The sequence below is a fragment of the Hydra viridissima genome, unplaced genomic scaffold (assembly GCF_058129835.1).
Source record: "Hydra viridissima isolate aposymbiotic clone 2 unplaced genomic scaffold, HvirCarnegie_v1 scaffold_2, whole genome shotgun sequence".
NCBI classification, from domain to species: domain Eukaryota; kingdom Metazoa; phylum Cnidaria; class Hydrozoa; order Anthoathecata; family Hydridae; genus Hydra; species Hydra viridissima.
The window spans coordinates 10,548,008-10,575,043 of NW_028324301.1; the positions used below are offsets into that span (position 1 = coordinate 10,548,008).

The following is a 27,036-nucleotide window of genomic DNA, read 5'->3' on the forward strand; positions in this document are numbered from 1 at the left end:
TATTTTCACTATTTTCCGTCATCATTAATGACTTTTATGAAATGCGCAATAAAAATTAACTGTATGATCCTTTAATAAAATTGGTTTAGATGAATTTAAGTGATAATGAATGTCACAAGATGATTTATTGCTTACTCATACTAATTGACCTTTACTATGCGCGTGACTACATATGCAAACGTTACCAAGAATTTTACCCTAAACGCATAATGACTTAATTTTACTTAAAAACGAGTTATACTTAAATATTTTGTGCATGTAAGCTTTCAGAAATAATATTTAATGCAAGTTATAATGATGATCACGTATGTATTAGCAAGGCCGTAGACAAATTTTTTTGATGTTCAAGCTAAGCAACTTTGAAAGATGAAGAAAACTCCATATTTAAGTATGTTCATATATATAAGGAATGAGGATGCTACGCAAAAAATTGTGGTGATTGGAGACTGGGAACAACAAAAAACCCTAAACGTTACCCCCCCCCCCCCCAGCCCCAAATATGAGGGCAATTAGTCAAATTTATTATTTTTTTTTAATTTTAAACTTTATTTATATTCATCGACAAATTTTAAATTTGATTCAATAATCTCTTTTTGATCGGCTTTAATGACTTTGTGAAGTTTACACCCCCCTCAAATTTAGGTTTTTGTGAAGTTCCATCATTCTGTTTAAAATTCTTTCAAACGGGGATTTTTAGGGGTATATAACCTTAACCTTTTTGAAACCCGGAGTGTTCACTTTTCATTTTGTACTAAAATAATTGATACTTTTTTTATACTATAAAGAATGCGGGTTTTAAATAAAAATATTTTATAACCCCAAATTCCGTATCTCTAAACATTTCTTAAAATGTGTTATACGTGGAGAAATATAGATCTGATCAGTTGCAATCAATTGCTAAGAATCACATTTGTAACTATTAAATATGTGTTGTGGGAAAAGCTTCTACTTGTTTGCGCAAATTTTTTGCGAGAAATATCAGAAATTTTCTGTTTTTTTCAATAACCTACAATATGAATAGCGTGAGAGATATTTTCAAAGTTCGTTTAGCTACAAATTTCCATAAGCACTTGTTAATAAAAAATCTTATCTAAATTGAAAATTACAAAATTGTGATTTTTGATTTTTGTGATCGATTTTTATTATTTTATCCCATAGTGTACCGCTGGAAAAACCAAAAATAACTTGAAAGACGTTAAGATGTTAATAGTTAATTTCTTAAAATTGACTTTAATATGACACTTTTATCTTAAATTTGACAACCTTGAGGTCTTAAAGCATAATTATCTTATGGCCTTTAAAATGGAAAAGTGCTTTAAACAAGTAAAAATTTGAGAATCACTGAAGTATTTAAGTTGATGCATAAACTTTTCGCATGATGGTTTTAATGGCATGAAATATGCCGAACATTTGCTTTAATTAAAATTGATCATTTAGTTGTATTGGTAATTTTGATGCTCAAACTTTGATGGGCAAGGTTTCCTTTTAACGGTAAAGATAAAAATGAAGAGGTTGCTTTTTCTTTCAAAAATAAGCTTATTGTGTAAGTGAAACTTATATATTTGCATAAATCAAATACAAGTTTATAGTGATACCATAGGGGATTGTTTTTGGATTTTGAGAAAAATATAAGTTGTACGTGAAAATTATTTAATGGGGAAAAACGGATGTAGAGTTGCAACGTAATGATCGCTGCGAGAAAATGACAAGCTAACCGGGCGCGAGATGCCATCTTCGACTATTTTGAGCATCTTTGAAAAATATGATAGCACGTCCTATGCCGCAATTTTGGTGCAGTGAATCAAAGTGGTTGCGGAGAAGCAAGTTGCCGTGTTGACAGTACTCTGTCTCTGTCCTGCGATATTGCAAGCTGACACTAGTCTACAATGGTTTGTGAATGGAAGACAAGAAGGATGCAAATAAAATCTCAGATGTGCTCTTCCAAGTTTTTCAGTTGTTTACAATGCGGAAGATGAACAATTAGGAACGAGTTGATGTCTCTTTTGCAGATCTAAAAAGTTTCTCGTGATTGGCAAAGTCGCCTGACGAGAAGAAGAGAATGGTGTTTGTCGTTGGATTGCCAGAAGCAGTGTCTGAGATTTAAATTCACAAAAGAGACAACTGACGTGATGTTTCAGAAAGTAAGAGCCGTTTTCAATCAATATTGATCCCTATGGATTAAGGAGGAGTGTAATTGAATTGCACGGAAGCAATCGTGTAAAATGATGGAAAGAATTGACACTATATAGTTTCCTTGTGTTAATGGCATTTAACAAGAAATTTTTGTAAATATAATTACAGCGGATTTTTTATGAAGAAATTTATAGGATTGTAATGGATTTAGAGAAGCATAAAGTGTACGCAAAAATTGTTTAGTGGGGCAAAAGAGAAGATGTAGAATTATAGTATGTTCGCTGCGAGAAATCAACAGCTTTTTACTTGAAACTTTAAATATTTTGTTGTTTGCTTTAACATCTCATGATGTTTACAGACTTTTATTATTTGTTTTGTAGTGCTTTATGTACCAGCATACTCAGGAGAATCTGAAAATGCGGATGACTCGGAGTCAGAATTATCAGGGGATTCAAGTGGTTTTGACACAGCAGGTTTACCATTAAGGAAGGTAAGCTCTAACCTTACAGCTTGCTTTGAACACAGTTTTATTAATGTTTGAACTGTGTTTTAGGGTATGCTGGCATCAGTGTCGTTTATCAAAAAACAATAACTGTGCTTATGAAATTATATATTCATAAGTAAAATTTAATTTTAAAGCAGACTAGTTTTAGATACTTTTTAATTAAAAAACGAGACCAAAAATTCCGCTTTTAGATATTAATAGAATGATAAATGATTGATAAAAATTAAATGAATGTTGATAAAAGTATGTGCTAGTCTTTGATTAATACATCAGTTTTGTCAAAAGCATGATGCAAAATTACTATATCTTACTACCTTTAGAATTTTTTAAAGTTTATTAGAACTGGGAAATATTTTGTTCCCTGTGAGCTGCCTATAAACAGATCAATACATATGGGAATAGTAAGTAACAACAAAAAAGCTATACATACAACTTACACCAAAGGAAATGCGAAGTTTCAAATACTAATAGCAATTTTAGGAGAAACTACTATTGCATAGAATAAAAACTCTTTGGAAGAAAGTAAAGAATGTTGGATGGGGATGAACAAAAGTGGATGAAATACAAAAGCTTATATTAAAACTTGATTAAATAATCATATATATAATTTAGTAAATAACTGGCCGAAACTTTGCAGTTGTTCAGATTTTAAAATTAGGAAATCTGACCAACTGCAACATAGCAGCAAAAACTCTCTAACAACTAATTATATTGGAAAAAAATGTAAAGTATAAGCACCTATTTTTACTCTCTTTTTAAAGATTAAGTGTCAATATGTAAAAAGGCACCTATTATAGCCGCTTTTGTTAAAACTCACACAAAAAGTACTACGTGCGCTGTTAAACAAGTGAGCGATACTTTCTATTGATATAAGTATAATGACTAAAACTATAAACCTGAACCATAATACAAATTTTTACATCAGATTTCTTTAATTTACCTAACAGCTTCATCTTAAGCAAATAGATTTTTAAACTGTTGTCAGAAATGCAAATCTTCGTTTAATTAAAAGTCTTCTCTGACGGTGCATTCAACTCTAACGTATTACAATACCCATCTTTCATTAGAGTTCCCTCAATTTTAGTTTAATCACCCAACAAGTTTTAATAATCAATATTTAACTTTGTTATGCAACAACTTCTTCTACACTCATTTTCAATGGAAAAGTTGAGTCCAGTAATTTTTGGATATGAGATATATTAGACAACATTTTTTTAAATGTTTTTTTTTCAGCTGCATTTGCACTTTTCGCAGAAGCTGATTGGCTAGTTTCTTTCACCGTATTTCCTATAGTTTTAGTTTTAGTCTTCATCTTTAAAATATAAAAGTTGCACAACTTACTTAAATGTAAGTTTCCTGAACTGTGACGTTTCTTGTCACTAACAACTAATAATTAAAGTTAAAAGTGTAAAATTTATGAAAATAGTGGAAAACTTGACTTTTTATGCTCTAATTAAATTTTTATTTCAACATCATTACTGAATTATTGATGAGCTTTTACTTTGTTCAGCCTCTAAAATGTGACAAGTCAAGAAAACTTAACAGATCTTTTTTTAAAATCACCTAAATTGGATGAAAAGCAACTTAAGTTCATAAGTTTTATGGCTTAAAAACGTTTTTTACAAAACCATTTAGTAAAACCCGATTGTGAAAAAGTTTTATTTAACCAGCAGCAAAACATTTTTAAGTCCATCCCAGTAAGTACACGACTTTGAAACAACGTTGAAATAACGTTGTTTCAACGTAGTGTGCTAACTGGGATATTAAAAAAGAAAATTAGCGTGAAAGAACTGCATTCTCATTTTGAAATCTTCTTTTTTAAATATCTCTTTTTAAAATCTTCCACCAAAAATCCTCTTTCACTTTCTCATTAATTCTTCTCATGAAAATCCCTCAAAAATTCTTTTCATAAAATTTTTTCGTCAGTAAAATTCCTCAAAATTTCCTAAAACTCTATCGTAAAAAAAACATTTAAATAAACTTCCCCAAAACCTCTTCTTAAAAACTTCCCCAAAAAAAACACCGTGAGATTTTTTAAACCGTTCCTTATTTATCTGTCTGCAAATATTTCCTGAACTCTAGTATTCAGAATGGATTTTATCTTCAAATTTGTTTAGTATTATTGTTTCAACCAATGATATATGTTAACTAGATGTCTAACTTCACAAAAATTCCGTAATATAAAGTGAAGCAAGTTTTTAAAGTTTTTTATACCGGTAACCGTTTTATTTAAACTGATAATAATTCATTTTTGTTTTGCTTTGATATATCATTGCGTCATTTCAAGCTGGCAAAACAAAACTGGCTGGCAAAAAATTTGCTTCACCGCGGTATTGCGAGTTAGACATTTAGTTAATATTTATCACTGGTTTCAACCTCTAAAGCATGGTCCTCTAATACAGGTTTTACCGGTTTTTATTTGATTAGTGTTAATGTCAAAATGGCTAAAGAATTTTTGATAACTTTACTAATTGTAAACAAATATTATTTTATCAGTGAAATTAGAATTTTATTTTCGTTTTTGGGAAAACATTATTAAGAATTAATATTGCGACTGATTTAATTTCCATGTAATTGCACCTGGTGTTTTGGTTCATTCACTCTTTTCATCAATCAAATGTTATATATTTGAGTAAAAGTTGATGATTTTCTCATTTTCTTTTCTCTCAATAGCTTTTGTTTGGGATGTTTGGGTAGAACTCGAACTGTTCCCATTCTTGTTACCTTTAAAATTCTATTCAGAGAAAAAAACTGAAACAGTAAAAAAAGAATATTAATTTTTTGAATAACCATGGCTTTCTTAAAAATATGAAAGACAAGAGCTATATCTTATGGTTTTTCCTAATGGACTGGTCCGTTTATATGCGTTCATTTAGTACACTAACTAAAATGGGCATTTAATCAATATTATATAGAATTCTTATAACACACAGGATTCATTATTATTCAAGGTATGAAAGCTATAGCTATGGTATTGTTAATAATTCACTGTGTCATAAATCGACCCTCAGGTTGAACTTTATCCTACTTAAAAAAAAAAATATGCCATCAAATAGAATTCATTATTATTCAAGGTATGAAAACTATAGCTATGGTATTGTTAATAATTCATTCTGTCATAAATCGACCCTCAGGTTGAACTTTATCCTACTTAAAAAAAAAAATGTGCCATCCAATAGATATATTAGAATATTAAAAACTAAACATTTTAAAAATCCAAGGGTGCATTTTTAGACTGGGGGGGGTCCAAAATTCAATTGAAAATATTAATAATAGGAGGGAAGATGGGTCTTGGCCCCAAACTTGCCAAATTTTTAATATAAAATATAAATCTAGCATAAAATATAGTAATATATTTAAATTTTTTGTTTACATCCCTCTCCCTTCCATCTTCCCCATAAAAAAGCATGCACTGCAATCCTTGCATGCAAGAATTTTGTATGCAATGTACCAAAACTTGTATTTTATGGAGCATTGTATGACTCTTTCGAATAATAATGATAATATATGATGAAATCCGGCCTCTCGGTCATTTGTAAGCAGAAGACAAATTTTATAGAAAATTATATAAAGCTAAATACTTTTACAGATCTTTATTTAATTAAGTTACTGAATAGTATTTATAAAGTTAATTAATATTGTCTTTAAGCTACTATCTTCGTCTTGATGAGAAGTCTGAAACTGCCTTATGCAAGTTCTCTCCGTGGTCTTTGTGACATACATTTCTTTTGTATCTTGCCCAAGTTGATTTAAACTTAGAGTGAATAGCTTCTCCAGTTTGTTCTGCAAATCTGGCTAGACCACATTGATTTTCTTCACAAAAAGAAACAATATGCGCTAACATGATGTGGACCTTCCATGTTATGGGTAAGGTGTAATTATAGCCTTTTGAAAACTCTATTAGGTAATTGTATAAGTCTTTCAATCTAGCAATAGAATGCTTGACATTGAGACTAAGGAAATCACAGAAACAGTCATCCACGACACACTTTAAATCTTTGTAACATGTAATAATAGGTATTAGCTGTCGACAATCATTTAGGAATGCCTCTTCTAGATCTTGAAGATTATTCAATATCTTAATACAGTTCACTCCATCAAACCCTCCTCCATGATAGCCATGTCTGAGAATGTATTTTCCAGACAGCCACTGATTAAAGTTTGGCCAGAGAGTAAAAACTAGGTCGCTGAGAACATTAATAAAACCCATAAATATATGTAACGATGATGGAGGAATTTTGTTTATCATTTTAACTTCTGGATCTTCATCAAGATGAATAAGCCTTTTTTGTATACATTTTTATACAGCTGTGCTGTTTCTTTTTTTTCTCCTGCTGCTTGAAACTCTGAAAGATGAAGATCAAGGCATCCAAACGTTCTTAGAGTTTCTGCATTTACAGTCTTCTCACTTTCAAAATAAAAACATACATGGATGCCACCATGCCCAGATAAACCCATAATCATGTTAGCCAACTTTAAATCCCATGCAATATGAAAACCCAGGCTGTCTAGCTGGATAATATCTAAAATTTGTTTATATTCTGATATGTTTCAGGAACATCTTTAGCAGTAGCAACAAACTGTATACGTTGCACACCAGACCCAATATATTCGTCAGATCCTCGAAGTTTACTTCTGTTTTTTATATTATTACTGTTAACTTTAAGTTCATCTGCATCAAGATGTTAACACATATTTTCAATGAACCTCCACCTCCATCAATTGAAACTCGTACAATGGTATTATAAGGATTTAACGCTCTCTCACTTATAATGTTCATAACAAAATCTGAAGAATCTTATGCAGAAACCAGGTTCCTATCAACCTTTTTATCCCCAACTTCAAATTGCATGGACTGAACACTGTAATAATTTTTCACAGTTAATTCAAGATCTGACAGTAACTTCGTCACTTCTGACTGGACAACTCTCTTTTCTGAGGCCTTGTTAAAAGTAGAAATCAGTTTTCTAGTTCCTCTGTTTGAAAGATCAAGATTTATTCGAAGTTGCTTGGATGTTTCAAAAGAGATTTGCTGATTTTGATTTCTGTCTCCTTTGTTCTCAGGACGACCAACTCTTATTATCTGTGCATACCTTGTTCCAAAGCCAATGATGTAAGGTTTTTTACAGCAGTTGATTTACAGCATTTGTGCTCTAAGCCACGACCTAAATAAATATTGTTGATGGTTACTTGACTATACCGATATCATGTAATATTTTAAAATCTTCTGTTTATATTACCTATTATTGACAGACACTTAGAGCAGATCTTTAATGTGTTTTCTAGAGAGGTAGAAGAGCTCTCATCAATCTTAATTGTAATAATGTCAGACTTGCGCTTCTTAGAAATTCAATCAATCTAAATAATAATTATTCAGAACTGACATTTGAGCTTTTTTATGACAGAATTGACATCTTTACAATTTAGCAGATATTTTAAAATTCTATGTTAAAAGATGAAATTAACTTAAACCTAACCTTTTCTATCTTCTGTGTCCATCAGGTTGGTGGTTTCTTTCTTTTTGCAAGCATGTAAAAATTAGTTTTGCAATTTCCACATATGAAGGATAGGCTGCAATTTCTTTCATGTATCCAGAGTATACATACGTCTGCACCAGTTTTTCAATAGTATCTTGGACTGCAATAAGACTTTTTTTTTTTTTTGTTTCCCAGCAAACACAGCAATAACTATTTATATTCATTTTTTATTTGCTAAAATTATAACAATGCCATGAGTATTATTATACAAATTTTTTAAGATTTAGAAAATTTTGCACCAAAAATTTAATAAAACAAAAAATTTAAATATTTTTGCATATTTTATGTTAGATTTATATTTTATATTGAAAGTTTGGCAAGATGGGGGCCAAGACCCCTCTGCCCTCCTACTATTGATATTTTCAACAGGATTTTGGACCCCCCCCCCAGTCTAAAAATGCACCCTTGGATTTTTAAAATGTTTAGTTTTTAATATTCTAATAAATATCTATTTGATGGCATATTTTTTTTTTAAGTAGGATAAAGTTCAACCTGAGGGTAGATAAATATCTATTTGATGGCATATATAAATATATAATAAATATCTATTTATATAATAATAAATATCTATTTGATGATAAATATCTATTTGATGCATAATAAATATCTATTTGATGGCATACCTTTTTTTTAAGTAGGATAAAGTTCAACCTGAGGGTCGATTTACATGACACAGTGAATTCTTACAACCTTCCCCATGAAAGTATGCGTTAAACTGCAAACTTCGAAAAGAAAAGTATTTTTACTTTTGGATTGAAAAAAAATAGAAATTTTACATAAAAATTTGAAACCTGCATAAAATTAACCTGAATCACTGAAGAAAATTATTTTCGATTGCTAAACAACCAAAAATCAGTTTGTAAAGAAATATTTTTGTAACGTTTACAACTGATTATAAGGTCCATTTTGTACATTTCTCAACTGCACTTACTTTCAGCATAAACAATCAAACAAAAGTGTTAATCGACAATTTAAAATTAGCTTTTAAAATATTAACTTTAAAATCAAACTATATTAGCTAAAGTTGGAATTAATATACGAATTAATATAAGTTACTTCATAATATATATTTTTTAAGTATTTTTCACAAAGTTGTTCTTTTGTAATTAATATTGCTGGTATCATTTAAAAAAGTCGGTCAAACATTAAAATCTAAACTTTACATGGTTATAAGAACTACTTTTGTAATTTCGAAATAAAATCGAAAGTAAATCAAGTTTGATTTCTACGCCATTCTTAACCTCCTCATTTTATTGCATACCTTCTTTTTTGGACTTGATCTATTTTCAACCAACAAGATAGTTATTTTGCAAATGAATCATTCAGAGATACATCAGTAAAATTTGCCAATAGAAATCAAAACTTGATATGGAGTCCCACCTAATAATAAGTTGTCTTAAAGACAAATTGAATATGTCTTGAAATTGGTCTTAAAGATGTCTTAATCTGATCTCAAATGAAACAGTAAGTCGTCTTATCTAAGTCGTCTTATCTAAGACGTCTTAAAGTTGCCTTATTTAAGACGCCTTAAAGTTATCTTTAACTGGTTTTATATGACACACTTCAAGTCACCTTATTTAAAACGTCTTAAAATTGCCTTATTTAAGACGTCTAAAAGTTATCTTTAACTGGTCTTATATGAAACACTTCAAGTCGTCTTAACTAAAACATCTTAAAGTTGCCTTATTTAACAAATATTAATGACGGCTTAAAAAGACGAGTATATAATGTATATATGAGGTGGTGAGAGTCAAAGTGGTATAACTCACTTTACTACAACATTTCATGGCAGAGCGTTTTATCCCATTTAGTGCAAAAAGATCCGGTTTAATGTTAGAGATTTTGAAAATATTGGATGATGTTAACAAAAGACTGTTTTACTTTTTGGAACTGTTTGAACTGTTAATGTTTATCAGCTAATAATAAAATTAAAGTTTAAATGGAGTTATACCACTTTGACTCTCACCACCTCTTCTATGTGTATAAATATATATATTTATTTATTTCCTTCCAGTCTCCTTCCTATACAATATAAATATATATACTTCTATTGTAATTGGAAAGAGACTAGAAGGTGGTTACAGAATATAGTACGTGTGAAAAATATAAACTATCCAAATGAAATAAATGAAAAAAAGAGACATGATTTACTATAGAAATATTCCGGACAGCCGCTAAAAAGAGAAAATTAATTAAACTATAATAGGTCAAGAAAATCATTGGTCACAGTTGACCGATGAGCATCTGGAAGACCAACTGTATCTTAAAACTACGAAGATAGAGCCAAATACTCAAGTTCTGGTTCAAAAGAAACAGAATCAGAAAAGTCATTGATAGTTTTTGTGATACATGATACATTAAGAAATATTTTGATACATCCGTTAAGAAATATTGTGATACAAGATGCTTTAAGAAATATAACATTAGTACGAGTACTATACACCAAACTTGCATATTTATTAGTGCGGCCCCCAGACAATTTTTTTAAGGGTCATGCGGCCCCGAAGCTCAGAAAGGTTCCCCACCCCTGCTTTAAATCATACAGTTCTTGTCATTCTTCCGCAATTGGAATTAAAGATGTTATTAAAAATTCAATTGAGGAAGAATTAAAGCATGGACGTATAAGAGATGGAAGTGCAACTTATTATTATAGTTTAAACTTTTAGCATTAGTTTAAACTTTTATATTATTTGTTTAATAAGATTGTTCAGTATAAAGTAACTACCTCGCGTGTTGACAAATTATTAAACAAATTACTCCGAGGTAAAGGAAGTTAGTTGTCGGCATGAACAGATTTTCATCATTTTTTCAAGATAAACATTTGTAAATTTTGACACATTTTTTCGAGTAAATAAAGTCTGTCAATGATAAAATAGACCTGTAAGAACAATTTTGAAATGACTAAAAAAAGTATAGTTAAAAATAAAAAAGCTTAAACATAATTTTTTGTCAAGACCTGGTTTCATTCAATTCCCAGCAAGCACACAACGTTGAAACAACGTTGAAATAACGTTAATCGAAGTTGATCAACGTTATTTCAGCGTTGTTTCAACGTTGTGTGCTTGCTGGGTTCCTTGGTCCTTCATTCACCAGCCTTAAATTTATGTATTTTTTAAGTATTTTTTTCCCATATGCCGCCATTTTTTGCATCGACAACTCTATAAGCTCCACAATATATATTCCTCTGTGAGTTGTTTATTAGTAGGTGCATTTTCTAATGGGCTTTTTTAACTTATTTGATAATGCACAGCCTTTTAAAAGTTATTCAAATTTATAATTATCTTGCAAAATGCCGCCAGATATTTCATGTTTTCGTTTTTCATATTTCATATATTATTTCATTTATCATAAAAAGCACATAATAACCCATTAGTTTTAGTTAAATAAAATTTAGTTTATGTATCGTCGCGTTGGTTTGACAAGGTTCTAACTGACATTTTTGTCAAAATTGACTTAATCATTTTATTAGACTAATTAAATCATGATGAACAAAGTAAACTGAAATTTGCAACGATATAGCGCAAAACAAGCAAACTGCTAGAGTACCAAAGTTCTATCTGCAACTTTATTTAACTAATAATTAGTTTGACAAGGTTCTAACTAACAATAACTTCATAATCTCTTGCTGGTTTTTATCAACTAATTATTATGATAGAGAATTTTATACCCATCAAAAATCATATAAAAAATAGGCCTGAAATTCAACAAAAAGTGTTCTAATTTGACACTAAAAGTCAAAAGAAAGTTTAGTTCTATATCGCCACAAACAAATAAAAAGAGACTCATTAAAAAAGCTTCAGAAACAGGCAGTCATCATCACATCGATTTCCATTCGGATATAAGTGATAACAATAATGTTGCTGCTAATAGTAACGAAATTTATATTAATAGTGTTATTTTAGAAACAACAGAGAGTATTGATTGCCAGGTGGATATAAATAGTAGCTTTAATATTATCAAAAGTAGTAACAAAATTATTAGTGATGCTATTATTTCTAAAAGTACATTATCGACAAATGCAAGTCCAACCAAAGCAAAATTAAAAGCAAAAATTAAAGTTCTTAAACAAAAGTTGCGACGAAAAGAAAAAAAAATAAGTTCATTAAAGGTTATGCTAAAAAATCTAGGCAAAAAAGAAATTGTTTCCGAAGATGCTGCTAATGTTTTTGTGAAAACTTTAGTGAATTGACTTTTGATATTATAAAAAATCAGTTTAAAAACAATACCTCACTTCCAAAAGGGCATAGGTATACTGATGAAGTTAAAAAATTTGCAATTACTCTGCATTTTTACTGACCTAAAGCATACAATTTTCTACCGCCTTTACTCCATTTACCTGCTTCAAGCTCTTTAGCCTACTGGACTTCTTCTGTAGATTGTGAACCTGGTTTTTTTGAAGATGTTTTAAGTTATATTAGTATAAAAGCAGAGACTGACATTAACTATAAAGATTGTGCATTAATTATATATGCAATGGCAATCAAAACATCAGTTTTAAACGATAAAAAGACAGATCGATTCATTGGCTTTACAGATTATGGAAAAGATTATGTTGCAATTGAACCAGATACACCAGCTACAGAAGCATTGGTATTTATGCTGGTAGGATTACAAGGTCATTGGAAAACACCTATTGGCTATTTACTGTGTAGTAAAATAACAACTGAAAACCTTTCATGTCTTATTAAAAAAGCATTAACAATTTCTTCTGATAAAAAAACTTGAGGATATTGCAAATGGCTCTATTTTTGCATTAAAGTGGAGTAAAAAATCTGCAGTTTATTCAAATCCTGAAACAGATTTTTTAAACTTTGATATTGATATTATTACAATTCAAAATTATCTTGATAATACCTTTATCTATAAAGAAGCAATACTGGGATTTATATCTGGATTTATTGTAAGAAGATTATTATCAAAGATAACATGTTCTGTATGTGCAAACTCACTTACATCCCAAAAAACTTTTGTGGAACATTCTTGAGCAATAAGCCCACCCCTATTTTTTATGTTAATCAGTGAAAGAACTGATGTGCCATCATCACTGATGTTCCATCATCAGTTCTTTCACTGATTAACAATAAAAAATAGGAGTGGGCTTGTTGCTCCAAGAAATGATGTTATTCAAACTATAATAGCATGAGAGAGCGTTTTCAAAATTTATGTCAGCGGTGACAATTTCAAAAAACCAAAATAGAATGTGGAACAAAACCTTAAACTGAAAATGATTTATGCAGTTTATAAAATTATTAGTGAAAAACATTTTTTTAAAGATCTAAATGAACACGATGCTGAGCATGAACCTGTCACAGAAGACATGCATTCCACACAACTAATAAAAATGTTAGCAAATGACTTTTTTACAATCAGACTGCAAAGATATGGCCAATTATATGCAGAAAAAGTTTTAAAAAAACCAATTATTGGTCTACGTTAACAATCTAATAAATTAATTACATTCTAAGGTTTATAACATAAATATAAAATAAACAATATAAAAGGATAATAAATTATTTAAAAATTCAGTTTATATATATATATATATCTATATCTATATATATATCTATATATCTATATATCTATATATCTATCTATATATATATATATATATATATATATATATATATATATATATATATATATATATATATATATATATATATATATATATATATATATATATATATATATAAACTGAAAATATTATAAATAAAAATATTAAATTAAATTTTATTAACTGTTACTTTTCTTGATTTGTTCTTTATATTGAAAGACTCGCTTTTCAAAGGAAAGATATTCTTTATATACCTGAATACCTATGGAGCTTTTTTTGTATTGAAAACCTTACTAGATTATAACATAACATTGAATTAAATTTATTTAATTATTGACGGTAAATCAATTATAGAAAAAAGCAATAATGATTTTTATGATAAGAAGAAGTTTTAACTCTGTTTACCTTGCAGTTATGCTATAATACCTCCTAGCATTACTGCAGAGGGTAATTAATGACTAACAGGTGCATAAAATGTTAATAGATTATACTACAATCTATTAACATTTATATCATATATTATAACATATATAATCTATATACATTTATGATCTATTAACATATATATCTATAACTTATAGATTAAAATCCAGCTAAATCTAAGATTTGAGTTGGATGAAACAAAAACAATGCATATTTTACATAATTATTAAATTTTAAATCAAAATAACATCAAATTTTTCAGATATCTGTGTATCGATTTTTTATTGATTACATTAAATTAAACATTTTTTATTGATTACCTTAATCTTAAGCTTCGTATTTGTTTTGTTTTGATAAATAGAGCGAAAAGGTTTTGCTCCCCATAATGGCCGATTTTTGCTTCACTTTTTCTTATGTCGATTTACAGCAGTTAGACATCTAGTTATTCTTAATATATCATTGAAAATACCATTAAAGCTATTATTTGAAAGTTAAAAAAAAAACTTTTTTATAACGTTCTCAAATTGACACTTATCAGATTGCGAAACAAAATACTGGCTTCGATTAGCATAGAAATAACTATTATAATTCAAAATAAAAGGGGATTTATGAGCTAAAATTATCTTTTCATTTTTAAGTAATGATGTTTTTTCATTAATAAATTTACAAACTTACCGCAGTCAATGTAATTACAACTTGCCGCGCCATTCCCTTACGGTAAGTCGATCTAAAACTATATTTTCCAGTGCCTACCCCAAAAAGTCAATTCTTCTTCATTTTTGTTTACTTATCTACAACGGTTAGTCGATATATTTGCACTTTAGAACGTCGATCTTACAAGATAACTTATTTTAACTTGTTAAATCAAAAATATCAGTAATATTAAAATTTAAACAACTTGTAATAAAACGTCTTTGTAGCAATAATAAAAACCAGGCTGCGTAGCTAAAAGAGAAACCACTAGGAAAACAATCGTAGTGAAAATGCAAATAAAAACTGATGACCATGCTGAAAAAGAAATTTTTTCAAAAATGTAAAAAGAGAAAAAGTCCGTGCTTGCAAAACATTTTACCTAACTACACTGTCAATTTCACAAAAGCTAGTTTACACAGCTCACAACAGCAAAGATGTTAAAATAAATACTCCTGCACAAAATCATGAAAGGCAAACGTATACCGCAGAGTGCACCAAAACACACACCAACTCAGCTAGGGATCACATAAAATCTTTTCCAACAGTTGAGTCACATTGCCGTGTAAGTACCAATAGAGAATACCTTGAGTCACACCTTAATATTTCAAAAATGTATAATCTTTACAAAGAGAACTGTATAAACGAAAATGTTGAGCCAGTAAAAAAATCTATTTACTACCATCTTTTCTCCACCGAATTCAATCTTGGTTTTCACATTCCCAAAAAGGATAGATGCGACCTTTGTGAGAAGTTTAAAGTTGCTGAAAACACTGATACTGAGAAAAATTGAGAGAAGACTTTGAAAGACATCAAGTTTTTAAAAAAGAAATGAGAGATATACGTGCTAAAGAAAAAAAAGATAAAAATGTTCCGGTTTTACTTTTTAATCTTCAAAATGTTATATTGACTCCGCATGCAGAAGTTAGTTGCCTTTTTTATCTGAGAATGCTAAGGGTGTATAATTTGACAGATTATTTTTCAACAACCAAAAAAGTGTACTGTGCATTATGGACTGAATCAATGGAGGGAAGAAGCGGCGATGATCTTGCCAGTGCCTTTTGCAAAATTTTGAGTGATATGGCAGAGGAAAACGACGTAAGTGACTTAATTACTTGGTCTAACTCCTGCGTTCCTCAAAATCGGAATAGTATATTATCAAAAGCTGTGTTACATTTTTTAAGAGACAATCCTAACATTAACTCAATCACTATGAATTATTCCCTTCCAGGTCATTCATGTGTCCAAGAGGTGGATCATGCCCATAGCGAAATTGAAAAGCTCATGAGGAAAACTGATTTTTATAGCCCAATTGGATTGATAAGGATGTTGAAACATGTTAACAGAAAAAATCCTTGTCGTATCATTCAAATGAAACCACGAGACTTCAAGGATTGTTTAGTAACAGCAAAGCTGTTTAATTACAGTTCAGTTCCTTTTTCTAACGTTGTTGCTCTAACATTTACTTAAATATCTCACATTATACATTTTAAATCTAGCCATGATCATAATGGACCTATGAACTGTGCGAATGTCAAGTTCAATGAAAAACCTAACAGAAAGAATGCAGCAACAAGTCCATCAACTTCCACTGTTTTGAATGTAAAACCAAAGATTCAAAACTGTATAAAGGAACTTGCAGATTTAAAAAAAAAAGATTTAAAGCTGCATTTCCGTTTATACCTCTCGAGGACACAAGTTACTATCGATTTGTTCTTCACCTATAAAATAAACATGAAAAATTTTTAAAGGTTGTACTTAATGCAATGGTTTTAAAACGTATCAAATAATCTAGTACAAAAAAAAAATTAGTAAACAAAATGTTGTAACCTTGTTTTGTGACTGAAAAATAATATAATTTATATATAATATAATAAAAATAATCTAATTTATAAAAATTAGCTTTTTATTATTTTATTGTTTCAGTTACAAAATTTAAAGTAACTAATTGCTTCAGTCACAAAGTTTCAAAGTAACTAACATGTTTATAACTACCGTTAAACAGCAGTTAGAACCTTGTCATTGTGAGAATATGATTATTTCACAATGACAAGGTTCTAACTGCATTTTGGGGAATTCATTTTTCTATGAAGAGTGAAATATTTTTTAATTAAAAATAGTAATACTTATAGCAAATGCTTATGTTATCATGAGTAAAAAATATTATCGATAAATTTTAACAACTTTTGATGGAAGGAACATAACAATTTTTAATATTGATTTACCCAAAACTAATCGCAGATCAGTTAGAACCTTGTCAAACCAACGCGACGATATAGCTGGTAAATCATATTTTGTTAATATTAAATACTAAGTTATTCTTGCGGTTTGCCTTATATTGGCTTTGCTAAATTCTTTGAGGGCCTGTTTTTATGGACAAGGGCTAGCCCGTTTGCCGAGCTAGCCCGAAAAACGAGCCAGTTTTAAAATTGCGTTTATATGAATTTTTGCCAAAAAAAAAATAAAAAATGATATCGAGGTCAGCCTGGCTTTTTATAGCAGGCTCTTTATCGGTAAAATAATAACTTTAAAGATGGCGGCTGGCGACAAAAAAACACATTGCATTTTAACAATATGTTTAACTGGTATTATTACACAAATAATGCTTCTTAAAAGCCTAATTGTATTATATAACCTTCACAAATTTAAATTTGGTAATTTTTTAAATATTATTCTTTTACGAAAACGATCATAATCACTTCAAAAGATGAAACAAGCAAGACAGAGGCGTCTTGAAAGAAAAATCGTAGTTGCTGGTTTAAAACTGGCAGAGCTGATTTTAGGCTTTTACGGTTTCTTTTCATGAATTTGGTTTCAGAGTGAAGCCCTTATTTATCTCCTGACCCTTTTTCGCCTAACTCTAGAGCTCTATCAGCAGATAAAAAAGTAGCTATTGCTTTATATTGCTTAAAAGATACTTTATCTTTGGTAATTTATAAAAGCAAAACAACTAAAATTTTAAGTACGCGAAAGTTGCCAGTTTTATTATTAAATTTATTATTTTACGAGGAATCTTTCAAATTTAAAAAAATGTAAGAATTTATAGGCATGCATACAAATTTATATAAGATATTAACCAGCCCTGCTAGAAAAAGCCAGGCTGACCTCGATATCATTTTTTATTTTTTTGGCAAAAATTCATATAGACGCAATTTTAAAACTGGCTCGTTTTCCGGGCTAGCTCGGCAAATGGGCTAGTCCTTGTCCATATAAACAGGCCCTGTCGGCATATGGGGATGCATATCAGACTCAGGCGTTGGCTGTCATAAAATATAAGAAGGAAGATTGAACCAGAATAGGCATAGTCATAACAGCCGAGAGAAGTTTCGGGCCCCGAGGAAGTTTTCTTAAGGGACCCTCATTATGATCAACTACATACCCAGGACCAAAAGAAGCGTACTTTAAAAATTACTTTAAAAAATTGTTTGTACACACGCGGGGCCCCGGGAATCTTCCCCGTCCACCCCCACCACCACCCACCCATCTCGGCGCCCATGGGTATTGTGACATTTTGGAAAATTCGCTTATCCCTAGTAGCGATTTGTTCCAGGCTGATCAAAACTGGTTATTTCAACAAGACAATGCTCCATGTCATTCAGCACATTCAATTTTCAATTATTTCGTTGAAAGTAATATTTGACTCACGACTTGGCCAGCACGATCACCTGACTTAAACCCGATCAAAAACTTATGGAGCTGGATGGATTATCAACTAACAAAAAAGCAAATAACCAGTCACGAAATGTTTAAAAAAGAACTAACAAACTTTGTGGCTTGAAATACCAATCAAGATGATTGAAAACCTCATTGAATCAATGCCGAGCCGATTACAAGCATGTATCAAAAACAACGGGGATCATATCCCATATTAACATATTTCCATGACAAAAAGTTGATAAGTGCGTTTAAACTTTATTGCACATTCTTCTCATCAACTTTTTGATTTCTTGTATTTGATATTACATTTCAGAAAAGATTTTGTGTTTTCTTCTTTCAAAATTGTGTTTTTTTCTTAATAATTGGCTAAGAAAAAAAAAACAAAAAAAAAACGAAGACCCTGCATCAGATTTTCTCTTTGCACCAGTCCAAACTTACCATAACTTACAAAAAAACAAGTGCGTTTAAACTTTCTGTACAAGGTGTATATGGTGTAAGGTGTATGTGGCGCTATTTTCCTATAGTACCCCCTATTTTTATTGCAGATTATAAAAGATCGTCATCCAAAAATAAGAAAATGTATAATAAACATTGCTTTTAGACCAACTCAATGTTCTCTAAACTAAATCTGAAAAAATTAAAAACATACGAAAATATTTGCTATTTTTTAACTGGATGACGAATTTAAAAAATGAAAACAATTATTTAGAAATTAAACCTGGTTTTCACCGCTCTTTAGATTTTTAAATTTGAAAAAACGACAAATGATAGCGTGTTTGTATGAGTTTTTAAAATTTTCTGATTGAGTTTAGAGTACATTGGTCTAAAAGCGTTTTTTCTTATACGTTTTCTTATTTTTAAACGAAGATCTTTCATAATCTGTATTAAAATAGGGTGGGGTTGCAAAAGTAACATAGCGCTTATATATATATATAACAGTATTAGAATCCATTAGACTTAAACTAAGGGCTATAGTGTCTGATGGAGCAAGCCCAAATAGAAAATTCTATAATATTCATAAACCGGAAGACAGCAACAATATAGTAGATGGAGTAGTTCACTAAACATGGAGCCATTTTGCTCTAGGTAGCTACAAAACTTCTTGATATTTCGTATTATTTATTACCTCTCAAGTTATACATGTACTAAAGTATTCAAGTTAATGATCTCAATTTCTTTTCATCATCCACGTTATTTCTTAAAATATTAAGAATGCCTTGCTATATAAAGTTAAGCTTAAAACTTGGTTCTATTGCTGTTATCTTTAATAAGTAAAAGGAAGTTGACGTTAGGCGAGCCCAAAAATTCTCGACGAATCCGACAGACTTTAAGAGAATTGAATTTCTATTGTTTAAAACAATAGATTTTTAAGAATGTGCAACTAGCATGGTTTGCAAAAAAACAATAACCTTGCACGTCCATTTCTAATACTTCATCGATTAAAGACATCTTAAGCAGCTTATTCAAAAAGACGTCTTGTTAAGATGCCTTAAGGACGTCTTAAACTTGTTGTTCCAACAGACTTCTTGTTAAGATGTTTTACGGATGTCTTAAACTGGTTATTCCGAAAGACGTCTTATAAAGATGTGTTAAGGATGTCTTAAACTGGTTGTCGGAAGATGTCTTAACGAGGTGTTGAAAAGCCGTCTTAAACACGTCTTTAACTAGTTGTAGACGTCTAGACGAGTTAAAGATAAGTTACATACGTCTTAAAGTCGTCTTATGTTTGGTGGGGTAGTTGTTAATCAAAAATACATGAAGTAGATTGAAGCTTGAAAACATCATTATAGGTCAGTTTTAAAGTAATAAAAAATTTTAGTAGTTTGAAAAAAAGTAAATTAAAGGAATCGGTTTAAAAATATGTTGATTTAATTTTATAAATCTTTTAAACTTTTAACCATTGCCAAGGACGTATTGTTTCATAAAATTAGGAACCTTTAGTCTTAAATAGTATAAAAGGTAGGTATCTTGATAACGCTTTACAACTCTCAAAAAGAGTTCATGATAGCCCATACCAGTTTCAAAATTGTTGAAGTACCACTGTTTCAAACTTAAGTTCCTCGTTAAATTTATAGTTAACTAACCACCAACTATTTTATATTAGATCAGCACCAAAGTTTCAGATAAAAGTTTAAAAGATCAACACCAAAGTTTCAGATAACACCCATCAGAAACTCATAACACCCATCAGAAAACTCATACACCCATCAGAAAACTGACCACTGTTTACTTCAATGGTTTCTTTTATCTCTCCGAATTCAAATGTCTTTTGCAAAAGGCCCTGACCTCCAACATTGATCATTACTTATTTGGGCTTCCAGAAGCACCATCTTCAGCTTCAAGCTAATGCCAATTAGGCTTTGTCTTTTGAGCTCGAGCAGAATCTTTAAGGAAAATTTAATGACAAAAAGTACATATACCCTCATTGAGAGGTTAGACAACCTTGTCCTAAATCAACCTTCTATTTTCAAATTGTCTTCAAACCCTGAGTACAAAAGTATTGTCCAGCAGCCCCTTCATTCGAGATGCAGGATAATGACCCCTCTGAACTCAGAGAAAGTCATGGCATTATTCACTGCTCTAATTCGTTATGTTTGCCAAAGACCACTTTTCGAATGTCTTCAACAGTTTGAGTATCCTTGAATATTAAAATTATCAAAATACCAAAATAGAATGGAAAAAAAATAAACGTTGGCGTTTGATGGTGGTAGCTGTTCATTATTATTCGTCAAAAACCTTCTAACGCTATGCCGATACTTGCATATAATAAAAATTCCAAGGATTTCTCCTAAATGTTTAGATTTTTAAATTCTGCAAAAACCATAAAAACGTGGGGAGTTGTTTAGACTTTCCCTGAGACTCTAAAGAGTCACTGTTTTCTTTATGAACTTTATAATATATTTTCCATCTGACTGCTAATCATGCATTTTACAAACTACACTCTCTTTTTATACAGTTTTACAACCGCGTCATTTTGACAGATTTAATAAATTAAGACTTACTTGCATTATTTACTTTAAAACATACACACATTAGTACCTACATACATTATTACCTACACACAAACAATTTGCATCTTGAAGACGTTATTTACGACAAAAATGGCAACAAAAAATAAAGATAAAAATAAAAAAAGCCTTTATAATTGTTAAATGCATGCAGTAATATTGATAGCAGATACATCTTCTTGCTATGCTTATTAGGTTGTTCATCAAGAAAATTGCTGAAATATCATTCAGAAAAATGAAAGTTAATTTTATTTACTGCTGGAAGTTTTAGGTTTAACACAACAAATACTATGACCTGCCCAAAGGAGAAAATTCCTTGCCAATCAAAATGGGCGCTGCTACAATTTCTTCCCTTCTTTGCAAAAATGAAACTTTTTTGAACTATTATTTTTTACATGACAAAAATTAATTATCACGGGACTTGTAGTATAAAATGAAAGTTTAAGTATAATAATTTAAAATGTATATTTATTTAATTTAAACAGTTTTTAGTTGTTTTAAAGTTTTTATTTTTAATCAATATAAGAGCTTCTCAACTTATTCCATAAAAATTTCAAGAAATTTAGCCAACAAAGTTAGAATCCTAAAATAAGTTGGCGTGAATTGAATCATGATTTGCAAAAACCACATGTCATACTTTTGTCTATTTTCTTTTATTGCAAAAAATGTTCCTAATGTGCGGTATCTAGGTCAAATGCCGTGCTACCTTACGTTATCAATATATACGTGATTTTCACGTGGTCTGTAAAAAAAACACGTGCAACACTCGAGTTGTTTTTACTAGGGATGGCAATCCCGGGATTCCAACAAATTTTAATCCCGTAATCCCGGGATTTTTCACAAAAATTTCCCGGGATTTCGGGAATGTAATAAAAGAAAAATAAAGATAAATAGGGATTAAGTTATTAACTTACTTGTACATTATAAAGTGTCTAGTAAATATAATCTTTGGTAAATTATTTATTTCATAGCTGTATTCTCTTTGCAATAATTAAATTTAATTTCGAATTTTCGGCTTCATTTTAATTCCAAATCGTCGCAGAATTAAAGAGTTCTATCTGCTTTTTTCATATTATAAGTTTTAATTAACAATTTATAGTAATAAAAAACAAAAAATTTAAAATATTTATAAATAATATTATCGGTTTAATTATGAAGCATAAGTAAAAAAGAGTTATAGCTGAAATTATAAAAAATGACAGGAATTTAGGGACAGAGAATTGATTCAGAGATTCAAATTGGTTTTATGATGATCAGATTAGTAAACGTTTCAAACCCGCGCTTAAAACAATATATTTTTGATAACACTATTATTTTGAGGGTCAAAATTACCTGTCTAAACATTCAATTTTAAAATAAAGAGAATCGATTATCAGTATATATGATCAAAGACATTAGAAAAATGGCCAGCCAAATCTCAATTCAAAAATTCTTGAGAAATAACCCATTCTATTGGGACATCCCATGCAGCTGCTCATTTCTATGGGTAACCAAACTTTTGTAAACTATTTTCTGCATCTTTTGACTTCTTTAAACAGATTGAAGCGAATTAGTTCTCTCCACCCTCTTCTACCAAAGAAAGATATGGTCATACTTTTATACATGTATATAAACCTATTAGTTTAAATAAATGTCTGAACATGTAAAATGTTCTTAAAAAATCAAGAACTTGAGTTGGTACTGCAAAACAAATTCAAGTTAGCAAGATAGCATTTTGTAATTTGTTAGTAAACAATTTAACATTTGATAACTGCAATGCAGCAATTTTGAAAACTCTTCTCAACAATTAAAAGTTTTCATGTGAATTTGCATCTTAATTTTGTTTAAAGCAATTTTGGATTATAGATAAAAGCAATCTAGTTTCACTTTATGTTTCACAAATTATCAATGTTTTTATGTTTTAGGTTAAAGAATATTTTCTGTTTGGTAAAATTTGTTCCCTTCAATCTGCATTTATTGCATTTTTGCCAGAAATAGATTTAAATTCTTTTGGCTTTTTACATCCTCAGTAAGTCATCTGTATTTCATTTTTATTGCTTATGCTAGTTCTTGTTAATTCATTTTTAACTAATATAATTTATTGAAGCTTATTGTCCAATAAGTTGGTAATATTAGTAATTCGTTAAAAAAAAAACAAAAAAAAAACATATTTTATTTCTCAGATGATTTCTTTCTTCATGTTAAATTCCCTAATGGCATTTTTTTAAAATCAGAAGTATGCATAACTATATGGAATAAAGAATTTTTCTACACTGTAAAAAGGATCAGTATTATTTTAGTATAAGTAGAGTGAAAGGTTGTTTTGATGTTACTCAATATAATTGTAAACTTTTTTATATATTCTCAAAAAATAGATTTTAAATAAAAAACTTAGTTCTTAAAAATGTTTTTGAGTATCTCTTTAATGGAAATAAATTACAATTATCCTATTGTTAATATGAAAATTTTTTTTTCTTTGCATTTTAATGGTAACAATTTTATTCTTTAGAACAGTGAGTTGCACATCTTTTTCAATGGAAGGGAATTATAAGAAGCTTAACTGTACTTCTCAGAGCTTTGAAATTTTGTCTCCTGGAGAGGGTAATCAGATAATTAAAAATGTAAATATGACACTCAAGACAAATGACACAACCTATAAAAGTATGGAAATTATAATGAATGGAGATCAAAATGCTAAGGTAATTATTAGCTTCTTGATTTGCATCAGTATGATTTTCCTTATCTGTGTAAATAAAATAGTATTAAAAAATAAAATAGTTAACTGATCATATTTGTCAATATAGTTAATTAAAATTAAATTTCCAGATAAACTTCCTGATTTAAATCTCTTTAAATGAGAATCTAAACAGTCATTTAAACTGCTTGAACAAATTTAAGAGTACATAGTTAATTTAGATAATTACCTTATCTTCAATCGAAAGTTTTGAAATGCTTTACAAGGAACCAGTTATTGAGTTGTATTTAAGCAAAAATATATATATTTAAATAAATAGATTAGGCTGCATAAAAATAAAAAAATAAAAAAATCTGGTGATTGCATGCTTTTTAAAGCATGTATACTTTTCAGAATTATTTTTAGGTAGATTTAAGGGTTTTTCTTTTTTGTATACTTTTGATTCGTTAAAAAAGTAAGAACTTACTTTTTTAAAGAATTCAAAATTTTACAAAGGAAATTTATTCTTCAATAAATTTCCTATAGCAATATAGGGTATGCACAGTATTTAACAATTAAATCATGGTTTTTGAAAAAAGGCAATTTTCTCAAGAAATATTAATTGAATTTGAATAAAACCAACTGCCTTTTAAAACTTAATACATTTCATATTCCTTTAATGTTTTACTTTAAATTTTATAACTTCATTTGAAACAAGTCTAAAAATTGTACTATAAATTTAGGGTGAGAATTATTCTAGATTAGGATCTTTTGATATTTAAAATTCAAAATTTAAGTTTACTAATACTATATTCCTATAGTATTAGTGAAAAAAAAAAATGTTAATGACAGGTTAAATAAGTCTCTGTGTGTATATCTTTTCTTAATCATTGTGTTTAGTTTTTTTTCTTCATATAAAATTTTTTTATTTGTTAATGGTTACATATAACTAAAATTTACAACAGTTGCAAAATTTTTAAATTGGTTAAAAAAATAATTTTCTTTTTGTTATTAATTTTTACTACATTAAAAAGTTTAAGCCAGAGAAAAATTAAAATTAATGCTTGATTGTACACATGCTTCATACAGTGTGACCCTCCTTAACTTGAATACAGTGAAGCATTCAACTACTCTTAAACAAACCTCTATAAATATATTGAACAATAGTGGTGTTTTTTTTATTATTACAATCAAGTATTTAATAATTCTTAACTACATAGATCTTAGATTAAACTTTTTCTTAACACCATGTTTATGATCTGAAAAAATATTTTAACAATATTTATGTTTTTTTGTTTTTTTTTTAAACTAGAAGCCTCTTATAATATTTCATGTTTTTCAAAAAATTTTATAACTGTATTTTAAATATTTGTAGAAAGTTTGATTAAAAAATATTTTTGCTGAAAATTATTAAAAGTAGTAACTATTATAAATAATCCAAGTTTATAAATTTTTTTTAAAAAAAAATTTCAAATTAAAAATTTTTAGGTAACAAAACAAGCTGGTAGCAATGATATACAAGTTGATCTCTCTGTTGGTAATAGTATTCTAGTAGAAGAATATTTAAGGAAACATTTTGGTGTTAATTATACCGAACTAAGTGCAAGCAACAAATCAAATGGTCTTTTTCCATCTATGTTAAATGAAGTTAAATTGACAGCAGTGCTGAACCCTAATCATTATGTTGAAGTTATATTTTGGTAAGTTGATATTCATAGTTTATTTCAAGCATTGTAAATGGACATAAAACATTTATATTTAGTATGTTTTAAAATTTTATTTGATTAATTAACAAGTGTGTTTGGTTAGGTTAAAAATAACTATTCCAAATCATTTTTATGGTATATCTTAAACTACTTCAGAATCATAATTACTGAGTCATCTTCATGTTTTCAGTTCAACTGATAATATATAGACAACATGTTTAAATGAAAAGTAATGCAGTTCTTCTAAATTTATTTGATTATTAAATTGCTAATAAAAAGGATGTTTTTTTGTATACAATATGGTACCTATCTTGTTGAAAAGTTTTTTGATCACTTCTTTGTGATAACAAACTTTAGTTCAGTTATGAATGCATCATGTTTTAAAAACTGTTATATTACTGAAATTACTAAATTGTCCTGATTCATTTGCCATGGTCTAAATTTAAACGGTTTATATTCAAATGTTGTATTACAGCCAGGATTTGAATATTTTGACTGTTTCACTTTAATTCACATTTGTTTCTTTATTTAATTCGCTTTAGTTTACTTTAACTTACATTTAATGCTGCAATAAAAAAATTTTGCGTTAGGTTGTTAATGTGACATTAGATTTTAAACCATCTTGTTTTAATCATCAAACAAATTAACATTTAATCATGAATCTGAAAGCAGAGCAAAAGATCAATTATAATAACAAATTTTAGTTTGGGATTTACTGTTTGAATTTCAGTCTGAATGCAGAGCAAAAGTAGTTTCCTGAAAACAATTCGCAAAATGGTTTTAAAAATTTAATTTAGACTCTATTATGCTAATAAGACCTAACAGGATTATAACAAGTTAAGTTTGCTATTTCATTGTCTCCTAACTTTTAGAACTAATCTATAAAGACTGGCTTTTAGTAAACTATTATGTCATTGAGCTAAATTTCATAACAGTTTGCAACCAGCATTGTTGCTCAGAAGTGTAAGTAGTTGTGAAACTTATATTCTGTATGCCCCATACTTTTCAGAATTATTTGAACGAAGTTTGAATATATGAAACATATACAAAACAATCTTTTTTAGTATGCTCATAATAATAAACTCTATTCCTGTTCTATCCTTCATGACGTTGGGGCTAATATCTACAAACTGAGATATCTTATATATCTTGTTTTTCACTTTTCTGGTT

General features: G+C 29.2%; 1 protein-coding gene and 1 long non-coding RNA gene across 2 annotated transcripts in view; both read left to right on the forward strand.

The window, feature by feature from the left end:
* Positions 1–1,412: 1,412 nt before the first annotated feature.
* LOC149891867 (uncharacterized) lies at positions 1,413–12,797 on the forward strand. Its single transcript, XR_016449753.1, has 3 exons — positions 1,413–1,543; positions 2,514–2,623; positions 12,644–12,797. It is a non-coding gene; the product is annotated as an uncharacterized LOC149891867 (long non-coding RNA).
* A 2,993-nt stretch (positions 12,798–15,790) lies between these two features.
* LOC145182706 (uncharacterized) overlaps positions 15,791–27,036 on the forward strand; it is a 30,585-nt gene continuing 19,339 nt past the window's right edge. The window contains exons 1-5 of the mRNA XM_090078019.1: positions 15,791–16,257; positions 16,342–16,444; positions 23,412–23,515; positions 23,996–24,185; positions 25,649–25,860. Of these exons, the coding sequence (XP_089934145.1) occupies positions 15,791–16,257; positions 16,342–16,444; positions 23,412–23,515; positions 23,996–24,185; positions 25,649–25,860 (1,076 nt within the window). The remainder of the gene's footprint in view (positions 16,258–16,341; positions 16,445–23,411; positions 23,516–23,995; positions 24,186–25,648; positions 25,861–27,036) is intronic.